The sequence below is a fragment of the Marmota monax genome, unplaced genomic scaffold (assembly GCF_021218885.2).
Source record: "Marmota monax isolate L192 unplaced genomic scaffold, Marmota_monax_Labrador192_F-V1.1 WCK01_AAM20220418_F8-fsc00012, whole genome shotgun sequence".
Lineage (NCBI taxonomy): Eukaryota > Metazoa > Chordata > Mammalia > Rodentia > Sciuridae > Marmota > Marmota monax.
The window spans coordinates 8640260-8655501 of NW_026695227.1; the positions used below are offsets into that span (position 1 = coordinate 8640260).

General features: G+C 34.7%; 1 protein-coding gene across 2 annotated transcripts in view; it reads left to right on the plus strand.

Annotated features, from left to right (window-relative positions):
• Positions 1-15242, plus strand: part of Pde3a (phosphodiesterase 3A) — a 316815-nt gene that overhangs the window by 195304 nt on the left and 106269 nt on the right. For both annotated transcript variants that reach the window (XM_046435730.2, XM_046435731.2), the window contains one exon: positions 1235-1285. In XM_046435730.2, coding sequence (XP_046291686.1) covers positions 1235-1285 — 51 coding nt within the window. The remainder of the gene's footprint in view (positions 1-1234; positions 1286-15242) is intronic.

Here is a 15242-nt window from a genome sequence, read left to right on the forward strand (position 1 = left end):
TCCCTCGGGTAAAATTTATATTTGGTTGATTAAAAAATATTTTTATTTAAAAGTATTCTATTAGCTGTTCTATGTTCCTCAGTAAAGATTAACCTTTTATTTATGTATATCATTATAGAAATTTCTTAATAACATTCAGTTGATCTTTTTATTGTTTTATCATGAAAAACTTTCTTCTAAGAAGCCATTGCTTACAGAAAAATAAATGATGTCTATAAATACATGTATAGCCCACCTTGGGGGTACAGTGCTTTATTGCAAATAGTTCTTTGGCTCTTGTGAAGAGCGAGTGTGCTGGGTGGACAAATGAATTTCAGTCCCCTCAGTTGGTATCTTTTCTTTCTTTAATATTCTTTCTGTAAATATTATTTTCTTTCTTTTTTATTTGTGTGTGGGTGGGGGAGGGGGAGGGTACTGGGGATTGAACTTGGTCTCACACATGCTCAACAAGCCCTGTACCACTGAGCTACATCCCCAGCCCTTTTAAATTTTATTTTGAGTCGGGGTCTTGCTAACTTGCCTAGGCTGGTCTCCAACTTCCATCCTTCTGCCTCAGACTCCTGAGTAGCTGAGATTGCAGGTGTGCACCACCACATCCAGCTCTTCTATAAATGTTTTTCTAATAAATAAATAACCTGCTTTGTAGGCAGAACAGCTGGGGGCTATTTTTACAACAATGGAAATACCTTGATATTTTATAGTCTTTGTTAAGAAAAAAATAAATGTTGCGATTTCAGGGGCATCTTTCACACTAAATAATACCATTATTTTTAGAACTGTCGTGTTTTGGTGATATTACCAAAATAGAATTAAAAATTATTGAAATGTTTTGAGTTTCTGGTTCTTATTTGTGACAATAGGTTAGACTACACTATTAGATTACTCAGCATATTTTCCTACTTAACTGGAAGCTTAATGCTATGTAAATAAAGCTTTACAGGATTTGACATCTATCTAGGATGTTCCTGGCAAAGAAAAGTAAAGTTATATATTTGCCAGTTCTTTTTGTCACCTACTGATGTGCACCTTCAAAATAACTGGAGGTTGAAACGCTTGCTATCAAACTCCAAGTTTATGTCTTCAGGTGTGTTGATTTATTCACAATGGTTATTTAATGTATTACTATTAGAACACAGATTTCAATAACTTAATTGTTCTTCAAAAGAAAGAATAAAAAGATTTATCATGTCACATAATCATTTAATTGACCATAGTTGTAATGTTATCCTTACAGCTCCTGGGACACTCAGAATGGGACCACAAACGAGGGCCACGGGGATCACAGGTATGTGCCTTGGCCTTCTCTTTTCCCCATTTCTTAATGCTTGGAGCCATGAGTTTTCTGAAACTCAAGAAATGACAGTAAGTAGAGAGAGGAAGAAGCACCGTAATCATGCCATTTGTTTTTATTTAAGTTAGCTGTAATTAAAGTCTGGATTTCAATCCCCAAAGGCGGATGCCAATATAGTCCTCCTAAGAGCTTTCTGGCATCCCTGATGGCTCGTGTTTATGTGAACAGAGATTTTATATTCGTCTTGTCTCTGCAGAAGACATTTTGATCAACAACCCACTCTCTTGATTTTAATTCACTTCCTTTGATAATTTTTCCATGTATTTTTCTGTTTTCCCCTCTCTCTGTCTTCCTGTTTTTGGTTAAATATTTTGAAATACAATCAGGGTAAACTCTGAACTAATTAAAAGATTTTGTCTCTAAATTAACTGTCTTCATCTAAGGGAAATAGAAAGATGAAAGGACCTATTATTTTTGAAAAGAAACAAATTTGAAACCTTTCTATATTACCAGACTCTTTTCATTGTCTTACTTTATGTCTCAGGCCAGGAGAAAAACTTCCATGACGCATTTATGCTTTTTTAATGACCTAATTAGACAATGTGGATTTGTTTTGCTTCCATAATTACTTGGCCTGACAGAATAAAGGCTGAGTTTTACACTAAGAAAATTATCTCTCCTCCTAGGGTATTTTTTAAAGAAATATAATTTTTTTCCTCATAGCACTTGATGTTTACCTGACTCTAAACATACCAAATAAAAATGAAGTGGGTGGAAATTTTTACCTCTGCTGATCACTTTTGTACTTGCTACTAAAAATATTGTGAAAAGAGAGTCCCATGCACAGTACTGTAAGTGTGAGTTCATCATAAGTGTGAGCTTTCCCCAAATGTCGCATACACTTGGTCATGATGAGCGTATGGATCACTGTATTTACCTCAAGTCACTGGGAAAATAAAACCAAATTAGTCTGTTGTTTGAGTTGAGCTTTCAGTGGGTATGGTTTTATTTTTGTCCATTATTAATTTGATTATTAAATAATCTAAACCAATTCAATAAGTTAGGGTTATCTCACAGAAGGTGTGCTTTGCCCTCTCTGCCTCAGTCTCCTTCTTATCTCTTTTCCCTCAACCATGCTCACTCTGTACACATCTGTTATATTAAAGTAGAATTTGATACAAGGTTGATGATGAAATTAATATTAATTCTTGGTGATTCAAAACCAATAATAAAGGTAAGCCAGAGGAATGACGGAGCAAGTTGTTGAGGTCATGTCCCTTCAAAATAATGAAGTGCTTTGATAATAGTACTAAGTGTGTGTGAGAGTGTGTATGTGTGTATAAATTAAAATTATTGCTTAAAATATATTACTTCCTATGTGGCATAGTTTGCCATAATTTGTCTTCACATTGGGATTGCTCACTCTGTCATATAAATTGGAAAGATTATAAAGTACAATAATTTAATTTTAAATGTAATACACAGAATCAAAAATGATTTAAATTCCAGATATTGCATGTTAACTAGAACAATTCAGAATTATACACACAAAATATTTTTAATAACTGAAGTTTGATGGAAGTTTAGAGCCTGAAGTAGTTGTGAAAAGCAAAGAATTCAGAACTGTCACGAGCATCAGGTTCTGTCTTGGATCTCTCAACTCATGAGTAACTATTCTAATTGTTATATACCTTTGTTTACTTTAAGTCTTTTTTTTTTATCAAATCAGATAAAAACTGTTAAAATGATTTTTACCAAATCAGATAAAAACTGTTAAGGTGAAAAGCAAAAACATATTGCAGTCAAACCAATAATAACTGCAACCAAGCTGTTAGTCTTTGGAAATTCCAGATACATAAATTAAGCTTATTAGATAATAAACTCTTTTCTAAATGTAGTTCCTCACTTTTGGGGGGGGATTATGTTTTGGATCTTTGAGGTTCTTGACCCCTTCTTTTCTGGCTTTTTGTTTTTTAGAGATAATATGCCCAATGCCTATCAGCCTTTCAAACAGGAGCACATAACTCTTAATATTTTCTGCTATTCCAAGGCCTAGCTCATATCCTATCTCAGTTTAGTTTAGTTTAGTTTGTTTCATACCAGGGATTGAATTTAGGGCCACTCAACCACTGAGCCATATCTCCAACCCTATTTTTTTTAATATTTATCTTTTTTAGTTGTAGTTGGACACAATACCTTTTTTTTTTTTTTTTTTTTTTTTAAATTTTTTATTGTGGGTTGTTCAAAACATTACAAATTTCTTGACATATCATATTCCACACTTTGATTCAAGTGGGTTATGAACTCCCACCTTCACATCAGTTACACATCCATTGATTTACAAATTGCCATACTAGTGTCTGTTGTGTTCCGCTGCCTTTCCCATCATCCCCCCTCCCCCCTCCCCACCTCTCCCCTCCCCTCCCCTCCTCTCTCTCTACCCCCTCCACTGTATAACCCTGAGGGTCTCCTTCCATTACCGTGCAATTTCCCTTCTCTCTCCCTTTCCCTCCCACCTCTCATCCCTGTTAAATGTTAATCTTCTTCTCCTGTTCTTCGTCCCTACTCTGTTCTTAGTTACTTTCCTTATATCAAAGAAGACATTTGGCATTTGTTTTTTAGGGATTGGCTAGCTTCACTTAGCATAATCTGCTCTAATGCCATCCATTTCCCTGTAAATTCTATGATTTTGTCATTTTTTAATGCAGAGTAATACTCCATTGTGTATAAATGCCACATTTTTTTTATCCATTCGTCTATTGAAGGGCATCTAGGTTGGTTCCACAGTCTTGCTATTGTGAACTGTGCTGCTATGAACATCGATGTAGCAGTGTCCCTGTAGCATGCTCTTTTTAGGTCTTTAGGGAATAGACCAAGAAGGGGAATAGCTGGGTCAAATGGTGGCTCCATTCCCAGCTTTCCAAGAAATCTCCATACTGCTTTCCAAATTGGCTGCACCAATCTGCAGTCCCACCAGCAATGTACAAGTGTACCCTTTTCCCCACATCCTCGCCAGCACTTGTTGTTGTTTGACTTCCTAATGGCTGCCAATCTTACTGGAGTGAGATGGTATCTTAGGGTGGTTTTGATTTGCATTTCTCTGACAGCTAGAGATGTTGAGCATTTTTTCATGTACTTGTTGATTGACTGTATGTCCTCCTCTGAGAAGTGTCTGTTCAGGTCCTTGGCCCATTTGTTGATTGGGTTGTTTGTTCTCTTATTGTCTAATTTTTTGAGTTCTTTGTATACTCTGGATATTAGGGCTCTATCTGAAGTGTGAGGAGTAAAGATTTGTTCCCAGGATGTAGGCTCCCTATTTACCTCTCTTATTGTTTTTTTTGCTGAGAAAAAACTTTTTAGTTTGAGTAAGTCCCATTTGTTGATTCTAGTTATTAACTTTTGTGCTATGGGTGTCCTATTGAGGAATTTGGAGCCCGACCCCACCGAATGTAGATCATAGCCAACTTTTTCTTCTATCAGACGGCGCATCTCTGATTTGATATCAAGCTCCTTGATCCATTTTGAATTCACTTTTGTGCATGGCGAGAGAAAGGGATTCAGTTTCATTTTATTGCATATGGATTTCCAGTTTTCCCAGCACCATTTGTTGAAGATGCTATCCTTCCTCCATTGCATGCTTTTAGCCCCTTTATCAAATATAAGATAGTTGTAGTTTTGTGGATTGGTTTCTGTGTCCTCTATTCTGTACCATTGGTCCACCCACCTGTTTTGGTACCAGTACCATGCTGTTTTTGTTACTATTGCTCTGTAGTATAGTTTGAAGTCTGGTATCGCTATACCGCCTGATTCACACTTCTTGCTTAGCATTGTTTTTGCTATTCTGGGTCTTTTATTTTTCCATATGAATTTCATGATTGCTTTCTCTATTTCTACAAGAAATGCCATTGGGATTTTGATTGGCATTGCATTAAACCTATAGAGAACTTTTGGTAATATCGCCATTTTGATGATGTTAGTTCTGCCTATCCATGAACAGGGTATATTTTTCCATCTTCTAAGATCTTCTTCTATTTCTCTCTTTAGGGTTCTGTAGTTTTCATTGTATAAGTCTTTCACCTCTTTTGTTAGGTTGATTCCCAAGTATTTTATTTTTTTTGAAGATATTTTGAATGGAGTGGTTGTCCTCATTTCCATTTCAGAGGATTTGTCGCTGATATACAGGAATGCCTTTGATTTATGCGTGTTGATTTTAAATCCTGCCACTTTGCTGAATTCATTTATTAGCTCTAATAGTTTCTTTGTAGAGCCTTTTGGGTCTGCTAGATATAGAATCATATCATCTGCAAATAGTGATAATTTAATTTCTTCTTTTCCTATTTTTATGCCTTTAATTTCTTTCGTCTGTCTAATTGCTCTGGCCAGTGTTTCGAGAACTATGTTGAAGAGAAGTGGAGAGAGAGGGCATCCCTGTCTTGTTCCAGATTTTAGAGGGAATGCCTTCAGTTTTTCTCCATTCAGAATGATGCTAGCCTGAGGCTTAGCATAGATTGCTTTTACAATATTGAGGTATGTTCCTGTTATCCCTAGTTTTTCTAGAGTTTTGAACATAAAGGGATGCTGTACTTTGTCGAATGCTTTTTCCGCATCTATCGAGATGATCATATGGTTCTTATTTTTAAGTCTATTGATGTGGTGAATAACATTTATTGATTTCCGTATATTGAACCAGCCTTGCATCCCAGGGATGAATCCTACTTGATCATGGTGTACAATTTTTTTGATATGTTTTTGTATCCGATTCGCCAGAATTTTATTGAGGATTTTTGCATCTAGGTTCATCAGAGATATTGGTCTGTAGTTTTCTTTCTTTGAAGTGTCTTTGTCTGGTTTAGGTATCAGGGTGATGTTGGCCTCGTAGAATGAATTTGGAAGTTCTCCCTCCTTTTCTATTTCCTGAAGTAGCTTGAAAAGTATTGGTATTAGTTCTTCTTTAAAGGTTTTGTAAAATTCTGCTGTATACCCATCCGGACCTGGGCTTTTCTTAGTTGGTAGTCTTTTTATGGTTTCTTCTATTTCCTCAATTGATATTGGTCTGTTTAGGTTTTCTATATCCTCCTGACTCAATCTGGGCAGATCATATGACTTAAGAAATTTATCTATGCCTTCACTATCTTCTAATTTATTGGAGTATAAGGATTCAAAATAGTTTTTGATTATCTTCTGTATTTCTGAAGTGTCTGTTGTGATATTGCCTTTTTCATCCTGTATGCTAATAATTTGAGTTCTCTCTCTTCTTCTCTTCGCTAGCATCGCTAAGGGTCTGTCGATTTTGTTTATTTTTTCAAAGAACCAACTTTTAGTTTTGTCAATTTTTTCAATTGTTTCTTTTGTTTCGATTTCATTAATTTCAGCTCTGATTTTAATTATTTCTTGCCTTCTACTTCTTTTGCTGTTGTTTTGCTCTTCTTTTTCAAGGATTTTGAGATGAAGTATGAGATCATTTAATTGTTGGACACAATACCTTTATTTCATTTATTTATTCTTATGTGGTGCTAGGATCGAACCCAGGGTCTCGCACGTGCGGGGCGAGTGCTCTGCCGCTGAGCCTCAACCCTAGCCCCCAAGACCTATTTTATATTTTATTTATAGACAGAGTCTCCCTGAGTTGCTTAGCACCTTGCTGTTGCTGGCTTTGAACTCATGATCCTCCTGTCTCAGCCTTCTGAGCCACTGGGAATATAGGCGGGTGGGCAGTTTCATTTAATTTGTCTTGGTTTTTTAAAACTCTTACTGCATCTATAGCACAGTTATGGATCTAACTTGGAAGAAAAGTTGGAAAGATAGTTTACTGCTTTCCAAGAGGTCACAAACTACACTTAGAACAAACTTCTCTATATTATTCATATGCAAGACAGTCTGGTAGATGAAATAGCAAACATATAAATAAAGTGTGATGGGATTTAGGTGAGAGAGAGTAGTTCTTCTCCCTAGTAGAACTAGGACATGCTTCCATGTTTCCTAGAAGTCATGCTGGCAGAGATGAGCCTTCAAGGATGGGCAAACTTGAGAAGTAGAAAGAGAGAGAAAGGTGAATGAAAATGTTTGCACAAAACTCTGAACTGGGAAGAGTGGGGCACATTTGGATGTAAGTGAATGTTCTTGATAACTTCTTTATAAACACTTATTGGATTGAAGTTCTATAAAGGAATGATCTAGAGAATGATATACATTATAGCTGAGGAGGTAGAAGTAAGGAAGATCAAGAGTTTGAAATAAAGCCCCGGAAGAATTAGTGCCATCCACACAGACTACTTGAAAAGGAAGATGCACAATTCAGGGTTAGCAATATTAAGGGAGAAGTGGTGATGAGAATTTGAAAAAGGAGCTTCCAATGAATGCTTGAGGGACCACTCTGATGCTCTATCACGAGTAGAGCAGAAGGTGTCAATTTGGGAATGCTGATCATACCTGTGACAATTTATCAACACCAGTAGATAGACTCCCAGAAGGAGAATATTAAGAGCAAAAAAAAAAAACAGAAGAAAAGCTGGTCCTTGGAGAAAACTTACTCTTAGGACTGAGAAGCAGCAGCGGAGGGAGCTACTGCATGTGCATGGTCTCACCAGGGACCAGCTGGAGAAGTAATTCAGAATCAAAAGCAGTGTACACCTGCTAAGGTATACACCAAGGAGAGCACTGAGACCACAGACCCAAGAAAATAAAACACTTGGAAAATGCCTTTGTTTTTCTAATTAGGCTACTCGTGAACTTTGAGAAGTGATTTTGATAAGTAGTGGTGGAAGCAGAGTAGAGGAGTTGAGAAGTATAAGATACCATGGAGATGGCTTAAGGAGCTTTGTAAAAGAAGGGCGGGGTTGTAGAAAGATATGGCAGCAGAAGTGAGTGAGGGGTTTTATTGTGTGTGTGTGTGTGTGTGTGTGTGTGTGTGTGTGTGTTTTAATGCTAAGGTACTAAATGAGTCTTAACAATTCCTGAAAAACAAAAAGAATAAGTGTGGAAAAGAATAAAGCTAAATTTCTCAATAGTGATCTGGTTAAGGATTGAGAGAATGGTGCTTTCCAAGGAGAACATGCACCCCCACCTTGGTCCTTTGACACCTGGTTATGTGTTTTTCTTACAGTTGAGTCCCACCCTACCCCACCCTACCATTGACAGTACTTCAGAAAAATGGGCCATATTCTAAAATGAACAACTTAGTAGATACCCAAGCTTTGGAAAGATAGGAGAGACATCTGTATCTGAATAAGAGAAAAAAAATAGGGACAGATATTATTAAATGGAGAAAATAGTATGAACCTAATGATTGCAGTTTTCTTGATTGATAAAAACTGTAAATTTGGAGATGTAATAGTGGGAAATTTGAATGGTAGAAAACATATGGAATAAATGTCATTGTAGATAGCTAAAAAGGAGAACTGGCTTGATGTCTGAGTATCAAACCATGGCTAGGTATCAAAGGTAGAGCTATTTCAGATGGGCATGCTAGCCTGAATGACAAAGTTTAGTATATTTTACTTTGATGTTAAAAAAAAATGAAAATATATCAGGTAATTTTTTTCAGTCTTGCAGAATCAAAAATGTAACAAAACAACTTTCGCTTTCAAAAATTGCCTAACAATATTTAGCAGCATATAGAGGTAAGCTGTTTCTTTTCCTCTGGTGCTTAATAAGTAACAGATTTTTCTTAAATTTGTCTTCATCCTTTAAAGTTATACCATATATGCAGTATCACAAGATTTAAGAAAGGGCACCCTTCATAAATAATACCTGTCATGTAGAAAACAATACTTGTCTTTGTTTAGATAATTTCAATTTAATTGCATATGACTTAAGACTTAGCAAGAATTTCATTTAAGTTGATTTATTTTACTTATTTCTCAGTAATTCTCTGGTAACATTTGTCAGCTCCATCACAACTTTCTGATTGGTTTTTCTTCTTTTATTTATTCTTTTGAAAAACAAATGTTTGTAGAGACTATCTTTCTACCGTTCAAATTTTCCACTATTACGTCTCCAAATTTACGCAGTTTTTATAGATCGAGAAAACTTCAATCATTAGGTTCATGATATTTTCTCTACTATTTTCCAAAGAAAATAGTAGATCTACTCTCAAATAAAAGATCATTCAAATATAGGAAAGATGCTAAATGATAATCTTGCAAAAGCATGTAGAACTTTTTTATCTGGCTGTGTTCCCAGTAATACCAACTGATGTCAGGAGATGACATTCTCAGAAGGCAATTAGGACTTTTTTTTCCCCCTCTTCAAATTCTTGAAGAAAAGTTTTCCAGTGGGAAGTTAAGAGACAGTAGAAAATTGCTGTCCTGTAAAAAGCATTAAAGTGGTAGAAAGAGATTCCAGGGAATCCATAATTTACATATCACTTGGTTGAGGGTCATTATGGAAAAGATTAGTTCAGTTTGTGAATTTGTGAACCCGCTAGCATTTTGATATGCTGGGAACCAACAGGCTTTTATTCATCAATAGTCAAATACAAGCAGGTTCTTTTGTCACTTGGTACATTATTAATATCTTACTTCCAGCCAAGCTTTATAAACTAGAATTAAGACTGCTTGCTGAAAGATCAGCTTGTTTGTATGATCCATCTAGTTCTTATTTAGGTAATGTCATTCTAGTATATTTCCCTAAATAATTGAAATTTTGTTTGTACAATAAAAAAGCAGCAGAATATATTGGTGGAAAAATGTTATGAAATGCACTAGCCTATCAGTATGATTGAAAGTTATCTGTAGCCTTCTTAGAAAGATGTTTTTAATTGTCCACCAAAGCACTAGAGATTCCAGTCTGTAAAAATATTAGAATAAGAAGCAGCCATTCAGATGGGGTAGCTTTTGTAATACTGCTTTAGGGCTTAAGGATGAATTTTGTTGGGAAGTCATACCTAACTTTTTTGAGTACCTGAGTATTTAAGAGTATGAATCTGTTAAGGTTAGCTACTGATTTGATTAACCTAATCCCTTGTTTGTTAATGTCTGATTTAGTGACAGATCAATTCTTTTCTGGGTTAAATTGTTTGATAATGTGAAGAATAACTAAAGCATATTCCAGATTTCTCTGAAATAATGCCATATAAATTTATTAAAGTTAACTCCTAACTCATTTTGGAGAAATGACCAGCCATATTTTCCAGGAATTTATATTAAGGAATTAATATGAGTGGATTGGCATTCTATTATTTCGTCTCCCAAATGCCCAGCATATTACCACTCGTTAGCAGTTTATGCCCTAGTTAGAGCTATCTGCCAGGGTCACTCTTTTTCTGCAAATATAGTGTCTTTTACTTGCATTTTATTCTGCTTTTTTAATTTTCCTTAAATGAATTTAACAACTGTTAACTACTAGATTAGAAATCTTTCTAGCATTTGTTTTTTTCTGGGCATTTCTTCAAGGAATCTTTTGTTTGTATTTTTCATGAATGTTTGTTGTGACATTTCTTTAAATTTTTCTTGTATGGGCAGGAACCACACAACAAATACTTATCAGGGCCCCATGCATAGTAGTGTGAGCAGCCTTGGCATCTTATGCAATAGTGGTGAGAAGGTACTAGAATATCATATCTTTCATCTTTCAATTAGATCTACTGCATTGGATACTTTTCTTTTTTCTCTACTTGAAGTTTAGTATTATATCCTTATTTTGACAAACTTTAAAAGATATAGACGTAGGAAATTTGTCTTATAGGTACAGTGTTCACAGTATCCAGAGTGCCAAGAAAAAGCAGACATTTGTCTTTGTCCTCAGAGAAGGAAAAATAGTGGCTAGTCTTTAAAAATGGAAACAACTAGTGAATTTCTTCTCTTTCATCCTTGGTCTTTACCTTTAGATGCCAAAGGCAAACCCAGTTATGATAGTGAAAAATGTTTCCAGATATGGTTAGATGTCTCCTGGGAGGCAAAATTGCTTCTGGGTGAGAACTATGGTGAATACAGCATATTTTCCTTACCATAAGTATGGAAGATGGTACACAAATATGTATAAATTTTGACAATTCATGTGAGAATATTGGAAATTCCTCCTTTAAGCATTTATACTTTCATGTTATTAGGTTTCATTTGTAAGTCTATCAAATAGCAATCTCAAAAAGCATATTCATTTCCCTATGAAGTAATATTCTCATGGTGGAATTGTGTCCTAGAAAATGAGAGGGGAAATCCACTGTTCCCACACTTATGCATTCAAGTGACTCAAAGGAACAGTTGGAGAGAGAATGTGGCTCTGTCCACACAGTGGCTGTATGGAACATATGTTTCTTGGTGAACTGATGGATGACCTTGAGTATGTCACTCTTTATTAAAAGTCCTGGTCTCTTTAAAAGAGCATCGATGAACAGGAATCCAACAAGTCCACAGAAATAAAAGGGAAAATTGCCACTGGCATTTATGCTTTTATTTATCCCCATGTTTATGGATTAGTAGACATGCTATTTAATGTTTATTGAATGACCTCCTTATCTTGAGGACAATGGACATCATTCACATGATAAGTGCGTGTCCTTATGCTTGTTTTGCTAAAGTACAACCTTGTTATCTTATGTGAAATCGAACAAAGCAGTGAACTAAGCTGTGTTAATAATAACTGTGTGTCTGCAGAAGCTGCAAATGGTTGAAGTAATATTTACTAAGGGTACAAATATAATAATACATTAGACCTTATGCCACAGTTTTTGACAACTTTTACAGTTATTGCTTTTATTATATTCTTTTCCCCTTGAACATGTTGATGATATATTCAATAAGAAAATGAATTAATGCAAGTATTTTATGTGTAAGTTCCTATAAAGTAAATAAACATATTCTGGAAACTAATTTTATTGCTCAAAAGTTTTGCCTTCCTCTTACTTTCTAGAATGACAGAAGAAAAATTTGGTAACTTATAGAGCAGTTAATTTTATCTTCGTAAAATTTCAGTATCTGACAAAGAGAAATGATTTTTATCACATGCTGGGTGATTTTATGCAATCTCTTTCATAGAGTAAGATTTTTTTTTTTCATTAAATGTGAGAACATATTCTACAAGGCCATGTGCGGGGATAGAATTTTTATTTTCACAGTATTTACAGATAAAAACTAATGAAAGCAAGATGGTGGAAATGTAGCCAGATTCTCCTAGAAGGCAAAGTCAAAGGCTAGGGTATACTCAGTAAGAACAAATCATAAGATAAAAAGGTAGGTAAATGTGAGGTGAGGTGAAGAAGGTCATGTGTCAGTTAGAAAGCCAGTTACCTTCAGGGTGAATGGAGGTAAAGAAAATGGGAAATGGTTATGGGAAAATGTTAATCTTTCAAGATGAATCTAAACACCTGTTTTGTTCTATAATCTAAAAAGACCAAGATATAGGATTTTAGTTCTTTCTTGGTACAACTTTTGAAAATTTGGAGTCAGTGAATGTTTTTATTTAATTTTTCATTAATGCCAATCCTAATTATAGGTATAAATATGTATTTTTAATAGTATTAAAAGCTTATTTATGATACAGGAATTTTTCTTTGTCTCCATTCTAGGGGACCAACTAAAAGATTGTTGATAACATTGTTCATACAATTTTATATTGTAATCAAAGATACTGATTTGTTTGTTTGTTTGTTTTACACTCAGAGAAAGATTACTTGGCAGCATTAAATGATTCTCACATTTTCTGTAGAATACAGTCATCCTGTAAACATAAGTAAATGTGTGGAACTGAAGCTACTAATTAGTTTCAAGCTCTGGAACAGCATTAGAAATATTAATGAAGTGAAATTATCTTAAAGGTCAGAAGAATGAAACTTGTTGTCAGGTTTGATTTTTGGGATCATAGGGCTTTTTGATTTTGAAGGGTGTGTGTACTGATGCATTATGCAATGACCAGTTCCTGGAAAACTCTGGATGTTGCAAGTTGAAGTTTGTTCTTATTGGAAACCTGCAGTTATCAAACTTGATTCAAAGCCTTTGCTTGCTGAATCCTGTGGTTTTATGGTTAAGTACTTCTGGGTGACAGTTCACACTTGGATCACTACAACTATTTCCATTTTAGAATTTTGTAACCAAGTTCTTTTCTTGTCCAATCATTTTAACCCTGAGTTTACAAAAGGTTGTCCATAGATTTATTAGCGATACGTACTTAAAAGATCAATTTACAAAATAAGATGAAACTAAAAACCCTCAGAAGATTGTTTGACCAACAGATGGAGAAGTTTCAAAAGGAAACCAACAGGATTAGTCTGGAAGATGAAGTGCAGACACATGTAAAAGCATGAGTTCTCAGAATATTAGGAGAAAAGGAAAGAAAGAAGTTATTTATCAATGTTGATGCAGCAAAGATCCAATGGAATAAGGATTGGTCAGTATAACTATCTCATAAAACAAAATAAGGAGATGAGCATTTCAACCATGTTGGGAAGGTTAGAGTATGTATGAAACCCTTTTATTTGGAGCTTTGGCATGTCTGAAGGCCAGGTTTATTACTTTTTGGTCCAGTTAGGTTTTAACTTGGTGCTATGACTTGTTGACAGTTCTCTTCTGATGCCTCAAAAATATGGTGGTACAGTGCAGGTGCATTGTATCTTCAGCCTGTGTGTGTTTAAATTCTAATTCACCATATTAGTTTGTGAAGTCTAATCTGGGAAAATTTATTTTTCTTTTTAATATAGAAATATATAATATGACTTTAAATAAATTCCTAAATCATTTAAGCCAGTGTTATTTTATTCTGATGGTGGCCACCTAGCATACAGTGAATTTTTAATAAGTACTTAAAAATGAAAACATGTTATGATTTATGAACATAAGTGAAAGTAAATGAGCTTGGGTGTTTAATTTCTTCAAGCAAATTGTGCTGAACCTGGGTGTCTTGAGGAATTTTCTTTTAACACATAATAAAATAGAGCAGCCCTCTAGCAATTGATGAACTCCTCTCTAAAGCGTGAAAAAATAAGGTCCCAAAGTCTTTTGTTTTATTTATGCTGTTCTTCTGCTTTAAGACTTATTTTTACAGCATCCAGGTGAATTGAGATTTCCTAATTTTACTATCTTTAGGGGTCTCATTGTAGAATAGTGTTGGATTCTACATCATGATAGCAGGAAGGATTTTTCATATTGGCTTTGATTAGAAGATAGTATTTAAATGCATTCTTTCCATTATAGAAGCATGCCTTGTCATTCTCAGGGCATATGGCTGCTACCTTCCTTTCCCCTTTTCTCTTCCCACATGGAGTTTTTGAGTGCGGGAGTGATCCTGTCTCATGCTGCTCAGGGAACTGAAATTTACATAAGGACTTTAATAGAAACTCATGACACATGATATGACCAGGCTTTTCACTATTTTTTGCTATTTATTTGGCTTAAAATCAGTGGAACAAACTGAACTTGGCATTGCTATTTCTGTTCAAAAAGAAGAAAAAATATATAATTTTACCATTTCTTATGTTTTGGTCTTGGCACTGTGGCTTTTGTTTATGGAAAAAGACAGGAGAGGAAAGAGCATTATTTTAACTTCACATGATAAATAATCATGCCAAACTGAAATTTCCTTAAAAAGTATGATACTTTTTTCTTATAATTACAATGCAGATTGCTACTAACTCAGTGCAAATTCAACATAAGAAATAGCATTCATAACTTCCTTAAATAGCATTATTGGTTTAAATGTGTCACTATGATTACATCTTTATGGTGACATTCATTAGAATGCAACCAGTTTCTGTACTTACCCATGAATAAGAGAAAGCCTTTTATTATGGTTGTTATTTCCTCTTGATAAGTTCTTTTAGCATAAAGGAAAAGTATCACAGTTAATTTTAATAAAACTGATAGCTAACACTTTTTGTTAACCTCCTTTGTAAGTGCTTTATGGACATTATGAACTGAATTAAAATATATTTATCTGAAGTGAATTTCTACCAAATATTAATAATAAAAATAGGGATATTATATGTATATGACTCTTAAAAGTATTTATACACTACTGTGCA